At 47.5% G+C, this 21942-nt stretch overlaps 1 protein-coding gene across 1 annotated transcript in view; it reads left to right on the top strand.

Moving 5' to 3' along the window:
• Window positions 1-21942, top strand: part of cdk14 (cyclin dependent kinase 14) — a 269156-nt gene that overhangs the window by 109066 nt on the left and 138148 nt on the right. Inside the window, exons 4-7 of the mRNA XM_079240348.1 lie at window positions 4472-4566; window positions 4856-4935; window positions 7218-7312; window positions 8560-8622. Coding sequence (XP_079096474.1) covers window positions 4472-4566; window positions 4856-4935; window positions 7218-7312; window positions 8560-8622 — 333 coding nt within the window. The remainder of the gene's footprint in view (window positions 1-4471; window positions 4567-4855; window positions 4936-7217; window positions 7313-8559; window positions 8623-21942) is intronic.

Consider the following 21942-nt stretch of genomic DNA (forward strand, 5'->3'; position numbering starts at 1 on the left):
TATTCAGGTTGTAGAAGAGCTAAGTAGCCCTGCGCTGGACTGGCGAGCTGTCCAGGATGCACCCCACCTTTCACCGGGAGACCGCTGGGATAGACTCCAGCTGCCACACGGCCCACGTTTGGATTTAAGCGGTTTGGATGATGGATGGGTGGATCGAAAAGCTAAGCAGATGCTGTCTTCATTATTCGTTCATCCTTCAGCTGAACGTATGAAATGCTGAGATCTGACAGACCTATTTCTCTGCCTGTGAAACAAACTATTTTTATCCTTTGTGAAGCTGAATGAAATGTTTGAGTTTCACAGAGTTGCGGGTTTGAACTGGATTCTGTGACCTTCAGCTGCATGAAGCAGATGTAATAATCACAGCTGGAGCTCTTCATAAACACTGTTTTAGTAAGAATGAGAGGAAGGAGATGACACACACCATCTCCGGCGCTCCTGATGATCCCTCACTTATTAATCACTGATTAAATAAACAATAGCTGACAGAGCTGTCGAGAGTTTTGCTGCCGTTGCTATGGAAACACAGCTCTTAGTTTTGAGATGGCATGGGGTGTAGACATCTTTCTGTTGTTCATTTCTCCAGCATTTGGTATGAGCGAAGTGACTGCAGCTCTGAACGTTCAGGTTCATCCTGCAGCTCACCTGCTGCTGCTCCATCGGTTTGGATCTGACCCGATCCTCCACCTGGAGGCGGGGTCAACTGGAACACGATGAGCTGAACGTAGCAGAAGAAATGCTGGTGGTGAGAAGACCTCAGGTCTGAAAGCTGCAGCAGAAGCTGTGGAAGGAAAACTGTTCAGACCCAAAACAACACATTTACAGGGAGACAAGATAGATCCTGAACACACCACATCGTCATCCATCCATCCACCTATCCATCCATTCATTCATCCATCCATTCTTCAATCCATCCATCCACCCATCCATCCATCATCCGTCCACCCATCCATCCATCCATCCATCCATCCAACATCACTTTTTTAAATAACTAAAAGAACATCTGATTAAAATCCAGATGACCCATCTTTCCTCCAGCACCTAAACACATCATGTTTCTTAGTTTCAAGTTGACCTGTATCTAACCTGATCTGTGCACGTGTTGATGATTGCACGTGCATATAAACCACTGCTGAAGGAAGATGATCATAAAATCTGGCAAAATCATTGACCACGTGTTAGAATCGTGTATTTATCACACAGATTGTCACCAACAGAAACAAACTGATGAGATACAAACATCCATTTCAAACAGAGAAAACCAGCACAACCAGACCTGGACCACCTAGCTCCAGTATGGAGCGTCTGGTCTGAACCAGTTTGTTCTGGTTCCCTCCAAACATCAGCTTGTGTTTCTTACTGGTTCATCTCAAACAAACACAAGCATTTACCTTTTTACCTTCTGCGATCATAAAAATACAGATTTCTTCCTGTGGTTGTTGCATCAGGAGCTTTTTGTCATTTTAATGCTGCTCCAGTCTCAGTTGCACCGCAGGGGATCACGGTTCCCAGGTTCCCAGATTCCCTGGTTCCCAGGTTCCCAGGTTCCCAGGTTCCCAGATTCCCTGGTTCCCAGGTTCCCAGGTTCCCACGTTCCCTGGTTCCCAGGTTCCCAGGTTCCCAGATTCCCTGGTTCCCAGGTTCCCAGGTTCCCAGATTCCCTGGTTCCCAGGTTCCCACGTTCCCTGGTTCCCAGGTTCCCAGGTTCCCAGATTCCCTGGTTCCCAGGTTCCCAGATTCCCTGGTTCCCAGGTTCCCAGATTCCCTGGTTCCCAGGTTCCCAGGTTCCCAGATTCCCTGGTTCCCACGTTCCCTGGTTCCCAGGTTCCCAGATTCCCTGGTTCCCAGGTTCCCAGATTCCCTGGTTCCCAGGTTCCCAGGTTCCCTGGTTCCCAGGTTCCCAGATTCCCTGGTTCCCTGGTTCCCAGGTTCCCAGGTTCCCAGATTCCCTGGTTCCCAGGTTCCCAGGTTCCCACGTTCCCTGGTTCCCAGGTTCCCAGGTTCCCAGATTCCCTGGTTCCCAGGTTCCCAGATTCCCAGATTCCCTGGTTCCCAGGTTCCCAGGTTCCCAGATTCCCTGGTTCCCTGGTTCCCAGATTCCCTGGTTCCCAGGTTCCCACGTTCCCTGGTTCCCAGGTTCCCTGGTTCCCAGGTTTCCAGATTCCCAGGTTCCCAGGTTCCCAGGTTCCCAGGTTCCCAGATTCCCGGGTTCCCAGGTTCCCAGATTCCCGGGTTCCCAGGTTCCCAGATTCCCTGGTTCCCAGGTTCCCACGTTCCCTGGTTCCCAGGTTCCCAGGTTCCCAGATTCCCTGGTTCCCTGGTTCCCAGGTTCCCAGGTTCCCAGATTCCCAGATTCCCTGGTTCCCAGGTTCCCGGGTTCCCAGATTCCCTGGTTCCCAGGTTCCCGGGTTCCCAGGTTCCCAGATTCCCTGGTTCCCAGGTTCCCAGATTCCCTGGCTGTGTGGACAGTTTGGAGAAATCAGAAAGTGTTTTATTCAGCCTCATTGTTTAGTTTGCTAAAACACAGGACCTGGACCAGAACCAGAAATCGGTAGGCTAGTTTGGGTGGCTGTAGCTCAGGAGGAAGAGCAGTCATCCTTCAACTGGAAAGTTGGGGGATCAATTCCAGGCTTCCCCTGACTAAAATGCCAAAGTGTCCTGGGGCAAGACACTGAACCCCAGGCTGCCCTCCAATATGCCTATCGGGGTGAGTGTGAGTGTGTGTGTGTGTGAATGTGACAAGTAATGTAAAGCACTTTGAGTGGTCTGCATGACTAGAAAAGCTGTATATAAGTACAAGTCCATTTAAACCACCGGACCACAGAACCAGTAATTGGTAGTCTAAACCTGGACCTGGTCTATTAAGTGGCCGCTTTTTATTATGGATTATTGATATTTTTTTAAGATATGCTTTTATTGCAGATTTGAACATTTCATGGTAAAAATCAGATTTTTTAAAGTTGTAATTTCAGCTTTCTAAAACGGCGTTTCCATGTAAACAAATCATCTAAATGATAAGAAACCCAAGCGGATCTAAGTCAGCTTGTCTCTGTGTGGACAGGAGCTCAGGTTCATCACAGCAGCTCTGAACAGCAAACACCGCGGAGCCCCGTGCTCTTTGGAGGGCCAGGTTCACAACCACTCATCTTGGTCTAATATCAGGTCACACAGGGGACCGTGGATATCTATCAATACGGCATCAAAATAAAATCACAATTGCATCAATGTTACATCAGTTACACTAAAGTTGTTTCAAAGATTTATCAAAGTTTTACAAAAGTTACATAAATGTTACAATAATGTTGCATCAAAATGACATCAGTCGCATCGAAGTTGCGTTAATGTTGGATCAAAAGTTACATCAAAGTAAAGTTACAAGAAAGTTGCTTTAAAGTTTAAAATTGCAACAAAATGACTTTGAAGTAACATCAAAGTTACATCAAACTGACTGAATTTGCATTAAATTTAAAGTTGCATCACAGCTGTGTTTTAAGGACTAAATACAGCGATGTGAGGAATTTGTGAGGATTTTCTGAATTTGCAATAATATTTGGAATGACATGACACATTCTTAGAGGAACTGTATAATCCTGGCAAATTCAGAGAATCAGGAGGAATCTCTGTGTGCATGGGACATAATGAATCTCTGTGTGCATGCTGGTGATCTCGGGGCCTTCAGGCGTCACTGCGGTTGACCTGTTGAGTTGGAGCAATCTGGACTTCTTTTATTTGATGTTTTTTTTATTTCAGACTTCAACTTCTGAAATTTCAAACACAGAAAAAGGTAAAAGTTAAAATATTAATATTAAAATCAGATCATATTTCCTATGAAATGATAAAATGTCTCATTTCATCGACTGATATGTTGTCTGTCTTCTACTGGGAAGAAGATGAGATTCTGCTTTTACTTCACACAGAGTCCCAGTTGTAGTTAAAGTCCCAGTTTTCTCGTCTCATCATCGTCTCTTCTCCATCCACTCAGACACAGCGAGGAAGAGAACTCCTTCATCCATCCATGAAGACAGAACATCTTCCGTTTCTAAATATAGATCTGCATCAGACTTTGATTAGATTTTACTGGGAGACACCTGTCATCCCACACACCTGTGTTTGGGTTGCATTTACCCACAATGCCGTGCACTGAACCCACAATGGACTTTTTCTAGTCTACTTCCTGTATTTGGTCCACTTGAAGTGGACTGAGACCTGTGTCTGCATGTGGACCGGATCTGATTCAGAACACTCCAAACAAAGCAGACTTTCCCAGTAACAGACTGGATTGTAACCAGTAAGGCTGCTGTGTCCTTAGACCAGGTTCCACATGGGCTCAGTCTGATCAGATTTTAATCCAATCAGTTGAAAGAGAAGAAAACCGAACTTCAGAGCTGGAAAGACTCCTTCCTGTGGAGGTGTGCTCCTCCCAGGCTTCGCTCCTGATGGACTTTCTAATCGCCTCCTTCTTCCTCTGCAGCCGACAAGCCCGAAGTTTGGAAAAGCAGATTCTTATGAAAAGCTGGAGAAGCTGGGCGAGGGCTCCTACGCTACGGTCTACAAAGGAAAGAGCAAGTAAGTCCTGTGTGTGTGTGAGTGTGTGAGCATGCATGTGTGTGTGTGTGTGTGTGTGTGTGTGTGTGTGTGAGAGAGCGTGCATGTGTGTGTGTGTGCTGAATCCCTGTTTATTTCCATGATAACTTGCTGTTCTCCTCTCAGGTTTTCATAATTAATTTCCTGTATTGACAAATGGCGGCAGAGTGAATGTAGGACGTGTAACCGTAGCGACGTTACGTTGCGTTCAGACGCGGTCATGTGACCTCCTGGTTCCGCTCCACTGCTTCCTTCTCCGTGTCGTTATCAGGGTTAACGGGAAGCTGGTGGCTCTGAAGGTGATCCGTCTGCAGGAGGAGGAAGGAACGCCCTTCACAGCCATAAGAGAAGGTAACCCGTTACAGCACATTACCATGGTTACGACCCCGTGTGGGATGTAAACGACAACAAGATAAACAACAATAAGATAAACAACAACAAGATAAACAACAACAGGTGTCGTCAGGATTTCTGAAACGTTTTACTTTGCAGCTCCAACGTCCGAAACACTCAAACGCAGCCGGGGGAAGAAATTTAGCTGCTTTGATCTGTAGGCCAGATGAACTACTCTGGAAGTTACGCACACACATATGCACACACACACACACACACACACACACACACACACACATACTTACACACACACTCTGTGTGTGTGTGTGTCTGTGTATACCTCTGTGTGTGTGTGTTGGGTGGGGGGTGGGGGGGGGGGGGGGGGGTCTTGTGCCCCGGGGGCACGGCTGGTGCGGCCTGGCCTCCACTCGGCAGCTGTCTGGGGATCCTGGCACTCCAGGTGTGGACTGGACCCTCTGCCCGCGGGGGGTTGGGGGTTGCCTTCGGGGTCTTGGGGCACTAGGGCCCGTGCTCTGGTCTGCCCTGGGCAGCCGGTGCCTGGCGGGGCCGGTTTCTGCCGATCTGGGCCCACTGGGGCCTCTTCCCCCTGACCGCAGGGGGACTCTGGCTGGGTCTCCCCTCCGCTGCCTCCTGGGTCGGTCCATAGCTGGCTCCGGGGTGGGGTGGTTTGATCCTGTGTTTGGGGGTGGCTGCCGGTCACCTGGGTCTCGGGGTCCTCCTGGCTTATTACCTTTGTGTGGGCGGGGTCACATTGGCATGGTCACTCTTCTCTGAACACGTTCCACTCTGTATGTTCTGTACGCGACACAGTCACTGGGTTGTGTGCAGGATTATTATTCACTAACAGCAGCTTGTTTTCTTTGTCTCCCATTAATATTTAACCTGATGGTGCTCTTGACACTTGATAGTCTAGTCCTCTGCAGGGGGAATAAGAATCTAACGGTGTGTTCAGACCAAACGCATTTTGAGCGTCAAGAGCGGCAGGTTTCCATGTAAAGTCTATGGGGAGGTGCGGCAAGGGGGCATCGAGCTTTCTCGCATTGCGTTGTTTTGAGCGTTTTGGGCGTCGGCGTTCCGCACGGAACGCGCGTCAAAAGCCAGAGATGGACAAAGCTGAACTTTGGCCGCTTGACGCGGGGCGTCAACCAATCAGAGCGATCAGCTCGCAGCTCCTGGAGGATTCCTGTGGTGAACCCAGACATGGGGCTGAGATGCCATTACTCCGTGCAATATTTAGGATAACCATTCCTTGCTAAAAATCTGAATGTTATTGATTTGGCAACATAGCAGGATTCGTTGCCTAGCAACGCTTTGTTGGGGGGGCGGCGGCGGCTCTCTGCTGAGCGCGGCTCTTGTTGCATTAACACTGACTATTACTGCCGTACGACAGCGTTCTCTAGCTTTATTTATTTAATAAAACCAAGCCGTCTCTCTACTGAATCCACCATCATTCAAACTGACCGGAAGGAAAGCTCCGCCTCCCTCCTCTCTTTTCCACCGCGTTTGCCGCTCGCTCCAGACACACAAGCGGCAGACGCGACAGGAGCGTTGGGAGCGTTTTGGGCGTCTGACACACAAGTGGCAGTTTAGTGACCAGCGTCGAGCGTTTTCGACGCTCAACACGCGTTTGGTCTGAACACACCCTGAGATTGGCCTGTTTGTTTCTATGTGTGTGAATATGTAGGTACATGCTTCTATATAGGCAAATGTGTATGGGTGTATATGCGTACGTTTATGCAGATGTCTGTTTTTTCCTTCTTTCTCTTTCTATCTCTCTCTTTTTCTCTCTCTCTACGAGGTGTTTTCTCTCTCTTTCCATTTATCTTCACAGAAAAATAAAAAAAGAATTAAAATGAAAATCAAGAAAATCAAGGGGATCATCATACCAGTAATGCTCCCCTTGGCAAAGTAAATTTCTTCAGAACACAACATTCAGACTATCGTTCTGCTTGCTTAAATGCTGGACAAGACAAAAAAAAAAAAAAAAAAAAAAAGAACATCTGGGAGATTCAGCCTCTCTCATTAAAATAAATAACTAAATATTAATAACTCCTCATATTAAACCAGCAAACTGTAACTAGTCTTGGTATTTTGGGCAGAAGGGTTGAGTCTGTGTTTCCCTGGAAGACGACGAGTCCATCAGAAGCAGATGTGCAAATGTGCAGATGGTGGGAACTTCCATCTGTGAATCCGCCTGGCTTCCTGTCTTTAATCTGGTGCTAATCCTCCGTTCACAGCGCAGCTTTCAGCATCCAGCTAACGAGCTTCTCTGTTTGCAGCTTCGCTCCTGAAAGGCCTGAAGCATGCCAACATCGTGCTTCTCCATGACATCATCCACACCAAGGAAACCCTGACTCTGGTCTTCGAGTACGTGGTGAGTCCACCCTCTGGGATCTCTCATTCTGACCCTCGATGGACCGACAGATACCACACACCAGGTGGAGAACACCTGCACATGCAGCTGATGGAGCAGGACATTTCCACAGCCTTCGCATCCCACACTGGTCCTGTTAGATCAGTAACATGACTGGGAACTGGGAACAGACCAGTAACATGATGGTTTAACTGGGAGCAGATCAGTAACATGATGGTTTAACTGGGAACAGATCAGTAACATGACGGTTTAACTGGGAACAGACCAGTAACATGATGGTTTAACTGGGAACAGACCAGTAACATGATGGTTTAACTGGGAGCAGGTCAGTAACATGATGGTTTAACTGGGAGCAGGTCAGTAACATGATGGTTTAACTGGGAACAGGTCAGTAACATGATGGTTTAACTGGGAACAGGTCAGTAACATGATGGTTTAACTGGGAACAGGTCAGTAACATGATGGTTTAACTGGGAACAGGTCAGTAACATGATGGTTTAACTGGGAACAGACCAGTAACATGATGGTTTAACTGGGAGCAGGTCAGTAACATGATGGTTTAACTGGGAACAGGTCAGTAACATGATGGTTTAACTGGGAACAGACCAGTAACATGATGGTTTAACTGGGAGCAGGTCAGTAACATGATGGTTTAACTGGGAACAGGTCAGTAACATGATGGTTTAACTGGGAACAGACCAGTAACATGATGGTTTAACTGGGAGCAGGTCAGTAACAGGACCAGTTTAGTGGTACCAGAGACAGCCAGAAGAGACTGGATCTGTGTGCAGGTCACGTTAACATTCAGGTCGCAGTTTGAGCAGGTTGGATGTCTCCCCAGCTGCGCAGCATGTATTGAGCCTGAAGGCGGCGGGGTGCCCCCTGGTGGCTGACAGGACACGTCAACGGTCCATCCTCTGGAACTGGGATCAGAGAAGTCAGTGGTTTCAGTCCCAGCAGAGTTCCCTCCCCGCTGGTGATGACTGACAGGGAGAGGCGACTAAGCCTGTATAACTGGAACCCAAGCAGATGGAGAGCAGGGTTGGAGGAAGTGTGTGTCGAGTCCTCTGTGTGAGCTATGCAGCTGGAATGTCTGGAAGCTGTGAGCCACAGATCTGCAGCTGAAGCATCAGCTGCTTTCTGCTCATTCCATCATGGCGGATGGTGAAGTGCAACGTGTTGTTCAGGCAGAACGTCCAGCAGGATGTCCGGAGACGTAACTTCATGTTGTTTGTTCCTCTCCGCAGCACACAGATCTGTGTCAGTACATGGACAAACACCCCGGAGGACTCCACCCAGACAACGTCAAGGTAAGATTCAACCTGGAACTCTGTGTAGAGGAAGAATCAGTGATCATCTCCAGCTTTTCTAACCTGAACAGAAGAAAAACGGTTCATATACAAACTGGTAGGACTGGTGTACCAACAGACTGGTAGGACTGGTGTACTGACAAACTGGTAGGACTGGTGTACCGACAGACTGGTAGGACTGGTGTACCGACAAACTGGTAGGACTGGTGTACCGACAGACTGGTAGGACTGGTGTACCAACAGACTGGTAGGACTGGTGTACCGACAAACTGGTAGGACTGGTGTACCAACAGACTGGTAGGACTGGTGTACCGACAAACTGGTAGGACTGGTGTACCGACAGACTGGTAGGACTGATGTACAAACTGGTAGGACTGGTGTACCGACAGACTGGTAGGACTGATGTACAAACTGGTAGGACTGGTGTACCAGCAAACTGGTAGGACTGGTGTACCAACAAAATGGTAGGACTGGTGTACAAATTGGTAGGACTGGTGTACCGACAAACTGGTAGGACTGGTGTACCGACAGACTGGTAGGACTGGTGTACCGACAGACTGGTAGGACTGGTGTTCCGACAGACTGGTAGGACTGGTGTACCGACAAACTGGTAGGACTGGTGTACCGACAGACTGGTAGGACTGGTGTTCCGACAGACTGGTAGGACTGATGTACAAACTGGTAGGACTGGTGTACCAGCAAACTGGTAGGACTGGTGTACCAACAAAATGGTAGGACTGGTGTACAAATTGGTAGGACTGGTGTACCGACAAACTGGTAGGACTGGTGTACCGACAGACTGGTAGGACTGGTGTACCGACAGACTGGTAGGACTGGTGTACCGACAAACTGGTAGGACTGGTGTACCGACAGACTGGTAGGACTGGTGTACCAACAGACTGGTAGGACTGGTGTACCGACAGACTGGTAGGACTGGTGTACCGACAAACTGGTAGGACTGGTGTACCGACAGACTGGTAGGACTGGTGTTCCGACAGACTGGTAGGACTGGTGTACAAATTGGTAGGACTGGTGTACCGACAAACTGGTAGGACTGGTGTACCGACAGACTGGTAGGACTGGTGTACCGACAAACTGGTAGGACTGGTGTACCGACAGACTGGTAGGACTGGTGTACCAACAGACTGGTAGGACTGGTGTACCGACAGACTGGTAGGACTGGTGTACCGACAAACTGGTAGGACTGGTGTACCGACAGACTGGTAGGACTGGTGTTCCGACAGACTGGTAGGACTGATGTACAAACTGGTAGGACTGGTGTACCAGCAAACTGGTAGGACTGGTGTACCAACAAAATGGTAGGACTGGTGTACAAATTGGTAGGACTGGTGTACCAACAAACTGGTAGGACTGGTGTACAAACTGGTAGGACTGGTGTACCGACAGACTGGTAGGACTGGTTTACCGACAGACTGGTAGGACTGGTGTACAAACTGGTAGGACTGGTGTACCGACAGACTGGTAGGACTGGTTTACCGACAGACTGGTAGGACTGGTGTACAAACTGGTAGGACTGGTGTACCAACAGACTGGTAGGACTGGTGTACAAACTGGTAGGACTGGTGTACCAACAGACTGGTAGGACTGGTGTACAAACTGGTAGGACTGGTGTACCAACAGACTGGTAGGACTGGTTTACCGACAGACTGGTTGGGTTCTGCTGGGTTCTGTTGGGTTCTGCTGGGTTCTGTTGGGTTCTGCTGGGCTCTGTTGGGTTCTGTTGGGCTCTGTTGGGTTCTGCTGGGTTCTGTTGGGTTCTGTTGGGTTCTGCTAGGCAGTGCGTGGTGCGATAAAATCTGATCAGATAACATCTGAAATTTGACCCGATCTGCTGACTTTGTTGATATTTGAGGTTTTACAGCGGATCAAGCTCTGACTTCTCTCCGGAGAGGCTGTGATCAGCGTGTCAGGCATCGGAGCATCCTTGGTGTAAAAGGTTCCATTATGCTGTCCGAGGCCGGACCAGTCTCACCATCACAGCTGCTCCAAGCTGCAGAGCTCCGACTCAGTCGTGCGTTTCTGTGACACGGTTCTGCTGACATAAATTAGCGGGTAGGAAGACGTGCTAATGGAGAGCAAGAAGCTCTGCGGTGGTGTTGGTGGTAGAGGAGGTGTATGCAGGGAGGTGAAAGATTGCGCCACATCTGTTGTACACCAGCAGGGATTTACATCAATAATGTCTGTTTCTTCTGCTGACATGTTGAGATTCACATGAATAATTCCAGATTATTGCGAGAGCAGAACGAAGTGTTGGCTCCCGCTGAGTGGAAGTGGTGCGACTTCCGTTATGTGATCTGTAATGGGTTGATAAGGTGTGTGTGGCTTGTCATGAAGCAGCAGTGACCCACACAGCTCACCACAGGGGTTCAAATGTTCCATCACAAGTTCCTTGGTGTTGCTTTCAGAAGGTATTGTTGGCTTGTAAAAGAGTTTGATCTGGACGGTAAATGAATCTGTTCCCTGATACTTGTCATTCTGATGTTTCAGTGAGTTCCCATGCCTTGCCTCGTGGTTTGGAAGGGCTGGTTTGGACTTGCTGTTCTGGGCTTCTTCTCAGAACACCATTGTGGCGTGTGAAGTCATCTATAGGGGAGAAATGATGTGTAACCTTTAAACTCATCCACAGAGCATCACGGTGCTCGGTAGATGAGCTCAGCAGGTGACCCGAGCTTACTGGAAGACAGAGGGAAAGACAGCGAATTCCAGAGAGGAGATGATAATATGGGTCACTACAGATTGGAGGTAAAATGCTCTGCAGGATGTCCATAGGAACTGGATCCAGAGGACAGCTAGTGGCCTTAGAGTTGAGAGACTTGGTCCTCATTCAGAGGGCAGAGAGAGCAAAGCGAGGCACCAGTAGATATCCTGCAAACTGCCGTCTAGCTGAGTGGATAGTTCTTAGTCCTATCTAACCCAAGGCGGGTCAGCAGCGCCTTGTTTAGAGACGTTTCAGTATGTTCTCAGTTAACACTCAGGATGTTTTTGTGAAGTGAGAGTGTGTGTTTCTGTGTGGTTAGCAGTCAATCAGGTAGCTGTATCCTGGCTTGTCTGTGTGGATAAAACCTGGAGTTTCACCGCTTGCATCGAAAGTCTGGAGACTTCTTCTCACCGGCACGTGAAAGTCATTTTTCTGTGTTCATTGTGTCGTCTAAATAGAGAGACCGAGAGCCTTGTTGGAAATCTGCTGTTAACAACAAGCTGAGGTGCAAATACCTGAAGGTAAGCCCTGCTCCTCCCAACATGGCTGCTGGTTTGGGGCTGACTGGGAGACGGCTGATGTCTTCCTGATCGGCAACATAGAAGCCATTATCGTCTCAGAGCTGCAGGATCAAGTTAACATGCAGAGAGGCGCATTCAGACCATCACTGCTGATGGAATTAGTGGTCATGAAGCTCAGCGGCGCGCGCGCGTGTGTGTGTGTGCAGATTCCAGCTCAAACTGTGTTCAGGTTGGCGAAATGGAAACTGGCCGTTACCACTGCACCAGTAGCTCTTCTCACCCCGTGCGGTGTGTTTACAGTCGAGCTGTGAATCAGAAATATGTCATTCAGACTGCAGCTGAAGGTCTCTTCTTATGAGATTTACTCAGCCAGTGGAGGAACTGGGACCCAGTGGTATCTCCAAAAGGTCACGAGGAAACTGGCGCCCACATGGCCGACGCCCAGCTACCATCTGCTCTGATAATCCCTTTAGAGGGGAGACGACCAGGAAACGGCGGCAGTGATGCTGAGATGGGATCACCTTATGGCCGTTTCCCTGAAACGCCTCTCAGAATTGATGAGAAATCAGCTTTTAATGGCAGGCGGAGTTTATCTGATTTCTTAGTTTTTGAGTTTTATCAATTTTTTTAAGTTTTTGTCTTTAAGTGAAAGAAACATTGATCAGGTATTATCAGGTTCAGATGATGCAAAGCTTCTGGTCGGAGCTCCATCAGGACCCAGTCAGCCCTTCCTGAACCGGTGTGTTTTTATGGAATGAATTGGAGTGATTCCTGTCATACTGGGAGTCGCTGCCAGTGACTGGTTTGTGTGATGGTTTCCATTGGTTTCCATTTTAACAATAAGTGAAGAATTTGTTTAGTTTCATGTTTCTTGTGAAAGAAGGTTTATCAGTAATTATTTCTGTCCCACCGGTCCCTTCAGCGGAGCCTGTAGACGTCCGTCCAGCTGTGGACCCAGGACGGTCCACTGCCTGGCCAGCCTCACTACCTGCCTGCAGTCTTACTGGATTCCAGTCTGCCCAGCATGCAGGCTGCTCTCCTGAACTGTTCTGTCTGCTGGACCTGATTCCATTCCCGATATCAGAGTCTTATCATGTCTTGTTGGTCCCAGTCGTGCAGCCTTGCTGGTCCCTGTTCCAGTCTGGGACTCTTCTGTATAACTGGTCCCAGTCTGGAAATCTGATGTTGCTTCACTGGAACCAGTCTCATAGGCTTCTGCCCCCACTGCGGTCCAGGCAGATGGTTCTGATGGAGGTTTTCCTCCCTGGTTCTGGTTCTGATGGAGGTTTTCCTCCCTGGTTCTGGTTCTGATGGAGGTTTTCCTTCCTGGATCTCGTTCTGTTTGAGGTTTTCCTCCCTGGTTCTGGTTCTAGTTGAGATTTTCCTCCCTGGTTCTGATTCTGTTTGAGGTTTTCCTCCCTGGTTCTGGTTCTGGTTAAGACTTTCCTCCTTGGTTCTGGTTCTGTTTGAGGTTTTCTTCCTTGGTCCTGGTTCTGTTTGAGGTTTTCCTCCCTGCTTCTGGTTCTGTTTGAGGTTTTCCTCCCTGGTTCTGGTTCTGTTTGAGGTTTTCCTCCCTGGTTCTGGTTCTAGTTGAGGTTTTCCTCCCTGCTTCTGGTTCTGTTTGAGGTTTTCCTCCCTGGTTCTGGTTCTGGTTCATGGCTGACAATCTAATGAGAGCAGGAGAAACTCGTTGATGTTATCCCTCCCAGCTATGTGGGATTCAGCTGGTTAAGGTGTTAATTTGAGTCCAGTTCAGGCAACCGGTCTAGTAGAAATCTCAGAAGAGCAGTTTATCTGTGAATTCACGGCTCTTTAAGCATCAACATCCCACAATGAGTCGGTTTCTGGTGCATCCTGCAGTGTCTGAAACGTTCAGCATCACATTTCTGTGAGCCTGATCCCTCTGAGCAGCGGCTCCATGTGTGGAAGATGGTTCTGACAACAGAAAACAAACATTAAGTCATCATCTCTTCAAAACATGCAACACTTCAGAAAACCATGCTGGAGTAATGAAATCAGACCATGTGGGTTCAGGAACAACTGTTGGGTCTTCATGTCTGGATGCACCGCTGCAGGGTTGTTGTTCCTGTGCAACCCAGGTTGCAGCTCCCAGCAGCTGGAAGTGGTCTTTGGGATCGAAGTGCAGCAGACCTTCTGTTTCTACTCAGTCTTCACTTCCTTGTGGTTAACAGGAGCCTTTGAATGCAGCGTGAAAAACTGCATTTTCCAGACCAGAAAAGCCCCAATTGTCTAAATGTTGTATGTTACATAACCAGTGGTGCTGGTAACGCGTTACTTAGTAACACGGTACTCTATAACCACGTTTTTCATAACGACTCAATGCGTTAATCTGTTGGTTTCCTTATATAGTCTGTTATGACCTGGCTTTCATTATGTTTTCTTCTCTGTCTGTAAAGCATCTTGAGATGGCATTGCCGTGATTTGACGCTATATAAATAAAGTTGAATTTAATGTAGTTACTATTTCTGAAACTAATCAAATTAAAGTTATTTATCCAAGTCACAGTGCGTTACTGTTTTTGAAACTTTCCTTAAAATATGTTTGCTTTCTTCTTGCAGTCTCAGGGAAGGACGTCACCTTTGTGACGAATTCCGTTTTTAGCCTGACAAGCAGACGTAAACAACGTTTTCTAGCCTGAAATATCATCACTATTTTGGGTTTGTTTCAGCTAAAGATGATAGTGTTCAGGTTCGTTGCACTCTGTTGGCGACAAAGTGCTATATAGCTTCAAAAACATCACAACAAACAACCCGGCACAGTCAACCTTAGAGAGAAAGTTCCACCAGGTGGTGCGAAGCATGGAGCCACCAGTCAGTCAAAAGCAAATTTCTGCATAGTTAGGAATCCAAGCTCGACAAATATTACACAGACCAAGAAACTGCATCATTTATGTCTTGGTCACTGCTCGTGGTGTGTTTAATATTGCTTCCTTTCTGTCTTCACACACTCTTCTCCCTTCACCACTTATTAAATGGCCTAAGAACTTCTTTTACCCATTGAAGTTTGTTTGAGTGAGACTTTGTTTCCGGTATCAGCTAAGAATCTGAGGTGTCTGAGTGATGTTTCTCTACAGTTTTCTTCACAGTTTGCGGCTACGACAATGTCATCGATGTAGGAAATTACCTGTGAATGGGCGGGGACTTTAAATCCAGCCAAACAGTTTTGGATGGCTGCTGCAAAAATAGTTGGAGAATCACAAAAACCTTGTGGTAATCTAGTAAATGTGTACTGGTTCCTTCAAATGTAAACCCGAACCAGCCTCTGGACTCTTTTTGAACCAGAATAGAGAGATATGCGTTTCTTAAATCTATCACTGTGAAAATTTTTTGTGGAGGTTTCAAATTGTTAAGGACCGTGTCCGGATCTCTCATGTGTTGTAAGCTGAGCTGGCTGTCTCCTGACTGACAGAAATTTTTTTCATCTGATAGACTTAGATCTGGCACTCTGGAATTTAAGACTGATTTATCTGCTCCTGTATCACATAAAAAGGAAATTTTCTTGCCATTTACTTTGAGCGTTATCATCAGTTTTCTTTTCATGCTTTGGTCAAAAAACATTTCTGCTGAAGAGAGGTCTACAATGCAGACAGATCCTCGCTGCTTCTCTGGAGCTTCCTGGTTTTTTTTTTTTTTTTTTCATCCTGTCCTGATTGAATTCAGCTGGGTGGACCCTGCAGTTCCTGGCCATGTGACCTTTCTGGCTGCATCTCCAGCACTCCAAGTCTCTCTCTTCGTCTTTTTCCCCTTGCCTTTTCCCATCCAACCTCTGATTGGCGGCCCTGCATTGAACACTTGTTCTAATAAGAACCAATTCATGCACTCTGTCAGAGTTCCTGTTGCATGATTAACGTCATGTTTTCTGATGAAGTCGGTTATGCATGGTTGTAACCCAGACATCAGTGCTTGCTTTAGCTGTCTCATATAAGGAGTGTCCTCCCCTGCCTGTTCCGGGATTCCACTATGTTTATGAAAAATGTCCTCCAGACGATTTCTATACGCATAGAGGTCCTCATTTTCAGCCTGTTTACACTGTGCTATTTTGTTAAAGTCTGGCGTCGATCGAAATGTTTGCCTCAATCTCGCATAAAGTGCCTCAGTTTGGTCAATTAAAGCCTGTTCCGTGTGATTTAGCACAGTTCCATTTGCCCGTGTGCCAGTGTATTGTCCCCGGACACTCGACCAGTCATATGTCATTTTTTAAAAAGTCGTTTCAATTTCCCGTCCATCAAGAAAATAAGACTGTCTGAGGCTGTGATGCTTGTTTATGAAGTCCTCTACATTTATCCGAGGGTCGCCCAGGCTTTTACATGCGTCAGTACATTCCTGGTCTGTCCAAGGTCAATAGACACGTATCGTGCGTTCTCGGTCATTATCGAGGCCGTAATGAGGGTTTGCAACCTCTATCAGGGGAAAAGTCTCTGCTGTTGCTTGGTCTGCTATTCCATATTCCCTCTTTTGCTCTGTCAAGCATGGATACAGACCTTCTGATTTCCCTGCCAACTTATCTGACTCTTCTGTCACTACTGCATTTACTTGTACTATTTGTCAACTCGGTCTGTTTTCCCTGTCAGTCCATCTATCTTAGCTTTTCCAGTAATTATCTGACTGCACTTCTCTGTTATCTCTCTCTCTGCTCCTTCTGCCTCCTGCTTCTGCCTGGTTACTCTGAGTTCTCTCTGGGTCTCTGTTCTGGCATCTTGCCTAATTTTTTCTCTCCTCACCGCATCTGACGGGACCAATGTCTCCTCGTCTGACTTCACAACAGCAACTGCCTGAAAAATTTCTGTTTGTTTATTCCCTGATCGTCTTCGAGCTTGAGTTAACCATAACCTTGACATCCTGAGCTGAAACTCTTTTTCATGCTTCTTTTTCCCCGTCCGCTCTGCAACTTCCAAAGTCAGTTGTTTCACAAGTTTTTCACATTCTTCCACCGTTAATCTTCCTGCAAATTTATACTTGCTCAATTTCTGTAGAAATGTTGTGCTGCCAAGGAAATATTGTTCCATGAACTTCCCATCTCCCTCTAAGATAGTCTTACTGTTTTTTTTGTTCCCATTATGAAAAGTTTTGCTCTGTACAGACTACGTGTCTGTCTGCATAAATCAAATCAACTACTTTTGCATACTTCACAAGATCAGATGTTTTTAACACCGTCCCATGATTCCACAAGAGTGGCACTCACACTCACAAACTCTCCTTACACATACACACACATGTGAGGTGAGAAAAGGAGAGAAGGAAAAAAAAAAAAAAGAAAGACCTAACTCTTGCTATAGGTTCACTTCCGGCGGAGCTACCAACACATTTTTAACCTCCTTATTCGGCGGAGATGCCGTTAACCTCCTTAAAGAAAGGTGGAGAAACCTTCTTGCTTACTAAATTAATTATTTAACGAACCACTTATTTACCTCCTTAAGGTGGAGAAACCTCTTGTTGACTAAATCAATTAGTCAACGAACCCTTGTGTTAACTAGCTTGACTAGTCAACCAACCTCCTTCTAGGTGGCGATGCCTCACTTAGAAAGAAAGAAAGAAGGGAAAACCCTTATATTACATCTTCGCATTGTCTGGCTCCGGATTCCGTCAACTGATATCCAGTGAGGAAAGTTGGGTACACCGCCGGCCAAGTGACAAATTCACGCCACAGGATTTTGTTACAGGACGCACTCACACCCCAGCTGTCGACAGACTGAACGACGTGCCTCCCCATCATCTTCAGCTGTCACCGACCTTGGAATCTGGCTTCAGAAGGACCAAATATATTAAGTTTAAACCCTTAACATCTTAACATAATTATCATTAAATAAGAAGGACGCCAGACGAGATGATTTTGTTCGATTTGCAAGGAGGCTCATCTCAGAAGCCTGGCCTTCAAAAGAACTCCAAGGCATTTAGTGAAAGATACCACGTGACATTCATACAAGTTGAAACCATTCAATGTGTGTGTGTGTGTGTATGTGTAGATGTTTGCTTGGTTCAAAAGTCCAATGCATATGTCCTGATAGGACAATGCGTATGTGTGCTCTTCTTAAAGATACCATTCTGATAGGAACCGAATGTTTTTGGTCAGACCACTCTGACCTTGCACGTCACTGGAATGTCCTGCGTATCCAAATAGCACACAGAGGAAAACTTTTAACTTGTAATTGAGGATTAATGAAGAACATCAATGTAAGATTAATAAAAGATCACAATATGAACTGAAAATATTATAACTGAAATTCCCAACAACACCCCATCCAGATCCCATCCAGACCCCATCAACACCCCATCCACACCCCATCCACACCCCATCCAGACCCTATCCAGATCCCATTCAGACCCCATCCACACCCCATCCTCACCCTGTACACACGCCATCCACACCCCATCCTCACCCTGTACACACGCCATTCACACCCCATCCACACCCCATCCAGACCCCATTCACACCCCATCCACACCACATCCTCACCCTGTATAGACGCCATCCACAACCCATCCACACCCCATCTAGACCCCATTCACACCCCATCCACACCCCATCCAGACCCTATCCAGATCCCATTCAGACCCCATCCACACCCCATCCTCACCCTGTACACACGCCATCCACACCCCATCCTCACCCCATCAACACCCCATCCAAACCCCATCCACACCCCATCCAGACCCCATCCAAAACCCATCCTCACCCCATCCTCACCCCATCCAGACCCGATCCACCCCCCATCCACACCCCATCCTCACCCCATCCAGACTCCATCCTCACCCCATCCACACCCCATCCTCACCCCATCCAGACCCCATCCAGACCCCATCCACACCCCATCCTCACCCCATCCTAACCCCATCCAGACCCCATCCACACCCCATCCACACCCCATCCTCACCCCATCCAGACCCCATCCACACCCCATCCTCACCCCATCCAGACCTGATCCACACCCCATTCACACCCCATCCAAACCCCTTCCCCATCCACACTCCACTCGGTTTAGTTTCAGTGATGGAAAGATGAAAGAAACAAAAATGTTTTTCTGTAACAGAAGTTGTCTGTTTGTTGTTGCTGCTTGTTATTTCTTGTAGCAGAAACAGCTATGCATCCAGCTGTGAATCCAGCTATTCATCCAGCTGTGAATCCAGCTATTCATCCAGCTGTGAATCCAGCAATTCATCCAGATGTGAATCCAGCTATTCATCCAGCTGTGTATCCAGCTATTCATCCAGCTGTGTATCCAGCTATTCATCCAGCTGTGAATCCAGCTATTCATCCAGCTGTGTATCCAGCTATTCATCCAGCTGTGAATCCAGCTATTCATCCAGCTGTGTATCCAGCTATTCATCCAGCTGTGTATCCAGCTATTCATCCAGCTGTGAATCCAGCATTTCATCCTGCTGTGTATCCAGCTATTCATCCAGCTGTGTATCCAGCTATTCATCCAGCTGTGTATCCAGCTATTCATCCAGCTGTGAATCCAGCTATTCATCCCGCTGTGTATCCAGCATTTCATCCAGCTGTGAATCCAGCTATTCATCCAGCTGTGAATCCAGCTATTCATCCAGCTGTGTATCCAGCATTTCATCCAGCTGTGAATCCAGCTATTCATCCAGCTGTGTATCCAGCTATTCATCCCGCTGTGTATCCAGCATTTCATCCAGCTGTGTATCCACCTATTCATCCAGCTGTGAGTCCAGCTATTCATCCAGCTGTGAATCCAGCTATTCATCCAGCTGTGAATCCAGCTATTCATCCAGCTGTGTATCCAGCTATTCATCCAGCTGTGTATCCAGCTATTCATCCAGCTGTGTATCTAGCTATTCATCCAGCTGTGTATCCAGCTATTCATCCAGCTGTGAATCCAGCTATTCATCCCGCTGTGTATCCAACATTTCATCCAGCTGTGAATCCAGCTATTCATCCAGCTGTGAATCCAGCTATTCATCCAGCTGTGAATCCAGCTATTCATCCAGCTGTGTATCCAGCATTTCATCCAGCTGTGTATCCAGCATTTCATCCAGCTGTGAATCCAGCTATTCATCCAGCTGTGTATCCAGCTATTCATCCAGCTGTGTATCCAGCATTTCATCCAGCTGTGAATCCAGCTATTCATCCAGCTGTGTATCCAGCTATTCATCCAGCTGTGAATCCAGCTATTCATCCAGCTGTGTATCCAGCTATTCATCCAGCTGTGCACCCAGCCATTCATCCAGCTGTAAATCCAGCTATTCATCCAGCTGTGTATCCAGCTATTCATCCAGGTTTGTATCCAGCTATTCATCCAGCTGTGTATCCAGCTATTCATCCAGCTGTGTATCCAGCTATTCATCCAGCTGTGTATCCAGCTATTCATCCAGCTGTGTATCCAGCTATTCATCCAGCTGTGAATCCAGCTATTCATCCAGCTGTGTATCCAGCTATTCATCCAGCTGTGAATCCAGCTATTCATCCCGCTGTGTATCCAGCATTTCATCCAGCTGTGAATCCAGCTATTCATCCAGCTGTGAATCCAGCTATTCATCCAGCTGTGTATCCAGCATTTCATCCAGCTGTGAATCCAGCTATTCATCCAGCTGTGTATCCAGCTATTCATCCCGCTGTGTATCCAGCATTTCATCCAGCTGTGTATCCAGCTATTCATCCAGCTGTGAGTCCAGCTATTCATCCAGCTGTGAATCCAGCTATTCATCCAGCTGTGAATCCAGCTATTCATCCAGCTGTGTATCCAGCTATTCATCCAGCTGTGTATCCAGCTATTCATCCAGCTGTGTATCTAGCTATTCATCCAGCTGTGTATCCAGCTATTCATCCAGCTGTGAATCCAGCTATTCATCCCGCTGTGTATCCAACATTTCATCCAGCTGTGTATCTAGCTATTCATCCAGCTGTGTATCCAGCTATTCATCCAGCTGTGAATCCAGCTATTCATCCCGCTGTGTATCCAACATTTCATCCAGCTGTGAATCCAGCTATTCATCCAGCTGTGAATCCAGCATTTCATCCAGCTGTGAATCCAGCTATTCATCCAGCTGTGTATCCAGCTATTCATCCAGCTGTGCACCCAGCCATTCATCCAGCTGTAAATCCAGCTATTCATCCAGCTGTGTATCCAGCTATTCATCCAGATGTGCATCCAGCTGTGGATTCAGCTGTGCACCCAGCCATTCATCCAGCTGTGAATCCAGTTATTTATCCAGCTGTGTATCCAGCTGTGAATCCAGCTGTTTCTCTGACTGCATCAGCCTTACTGCACAATGAATATCAGACAAAGGAAAGCAGGCGACATTGTTCTGATGCGTAACACCAAGGCCATCCAATCCACTCGGTGTTCATGAAGCTCATCTTGATAAAGACCCCAAAGGTCTTCTGTCCTGTCAGGGTCAGGACCCGGTGCAGACCAGTCGGGTTGTCCCACACCAAACCGGCTCATTCTGTCTTCATGGTGCTGGCTTTCATTACAACTAAAGGTCCACACCCAGCATCTGAAGACCACCCCTACACCATCACCCCCCTCTAAAAAACTTCACACCTGACACAAAGCAGTCAAACAGGTTGTCCTGGCAATCGCCAACCCCAGACTGGTAAATCAGATTGCCAGATGGAGAAGATGGTTCGTCCCTCCAGAGAACACGTTCCCGCTCCTAGAGTCCACTTCCTGCTCTGTCATGTTTCATGGTGACCACTTCTGTTTCTGTCAGTATTTATAGTACTTGGTTTAGTGAGGGTTGGAGTCTGCCAAGGCTCAAGTGGAGGCGTATCTCGGGGTCTTGTTCACGAGTGAGGGAAGGATGGAGCGCGAGATCGACAGACGGATCGGTGCAGCGTCTGCAGTAATGCGGACTCTGCGCCGGTCTGTCGTGGTGAAGAAGGAGCTGAGCCAGAAGGTGAAGCTCTCGATTTACCAGTCGATCTACGTTCCTACCCTCACCTATGGTCATGAGCTGTGGGTCGTGACCGAAAGAAGGAGATCTCATATACAGGCGGCTGAAATGAGTTTCCTCCGCAGGGTGGCCGGGCTCTCCCTTAGAGATAGGGTGAGGAGCTCGGTCATCCGGGAGGGGATCAGAGTAGAGCCGCTGC

This window comes from Telmatherina bonti (genome assembly GCF_933228915.1).
Source record: "Telmatherina bonti genome assembly, chromosome: 5".
NCBI classification, from domain to species: domain Eukaryota; kingdom Metazoa; phylum Chordata; class Actinopteri; order Atheriniformes; family Telmatherinidae; genus Telmatherina; species Telmatherina bonti.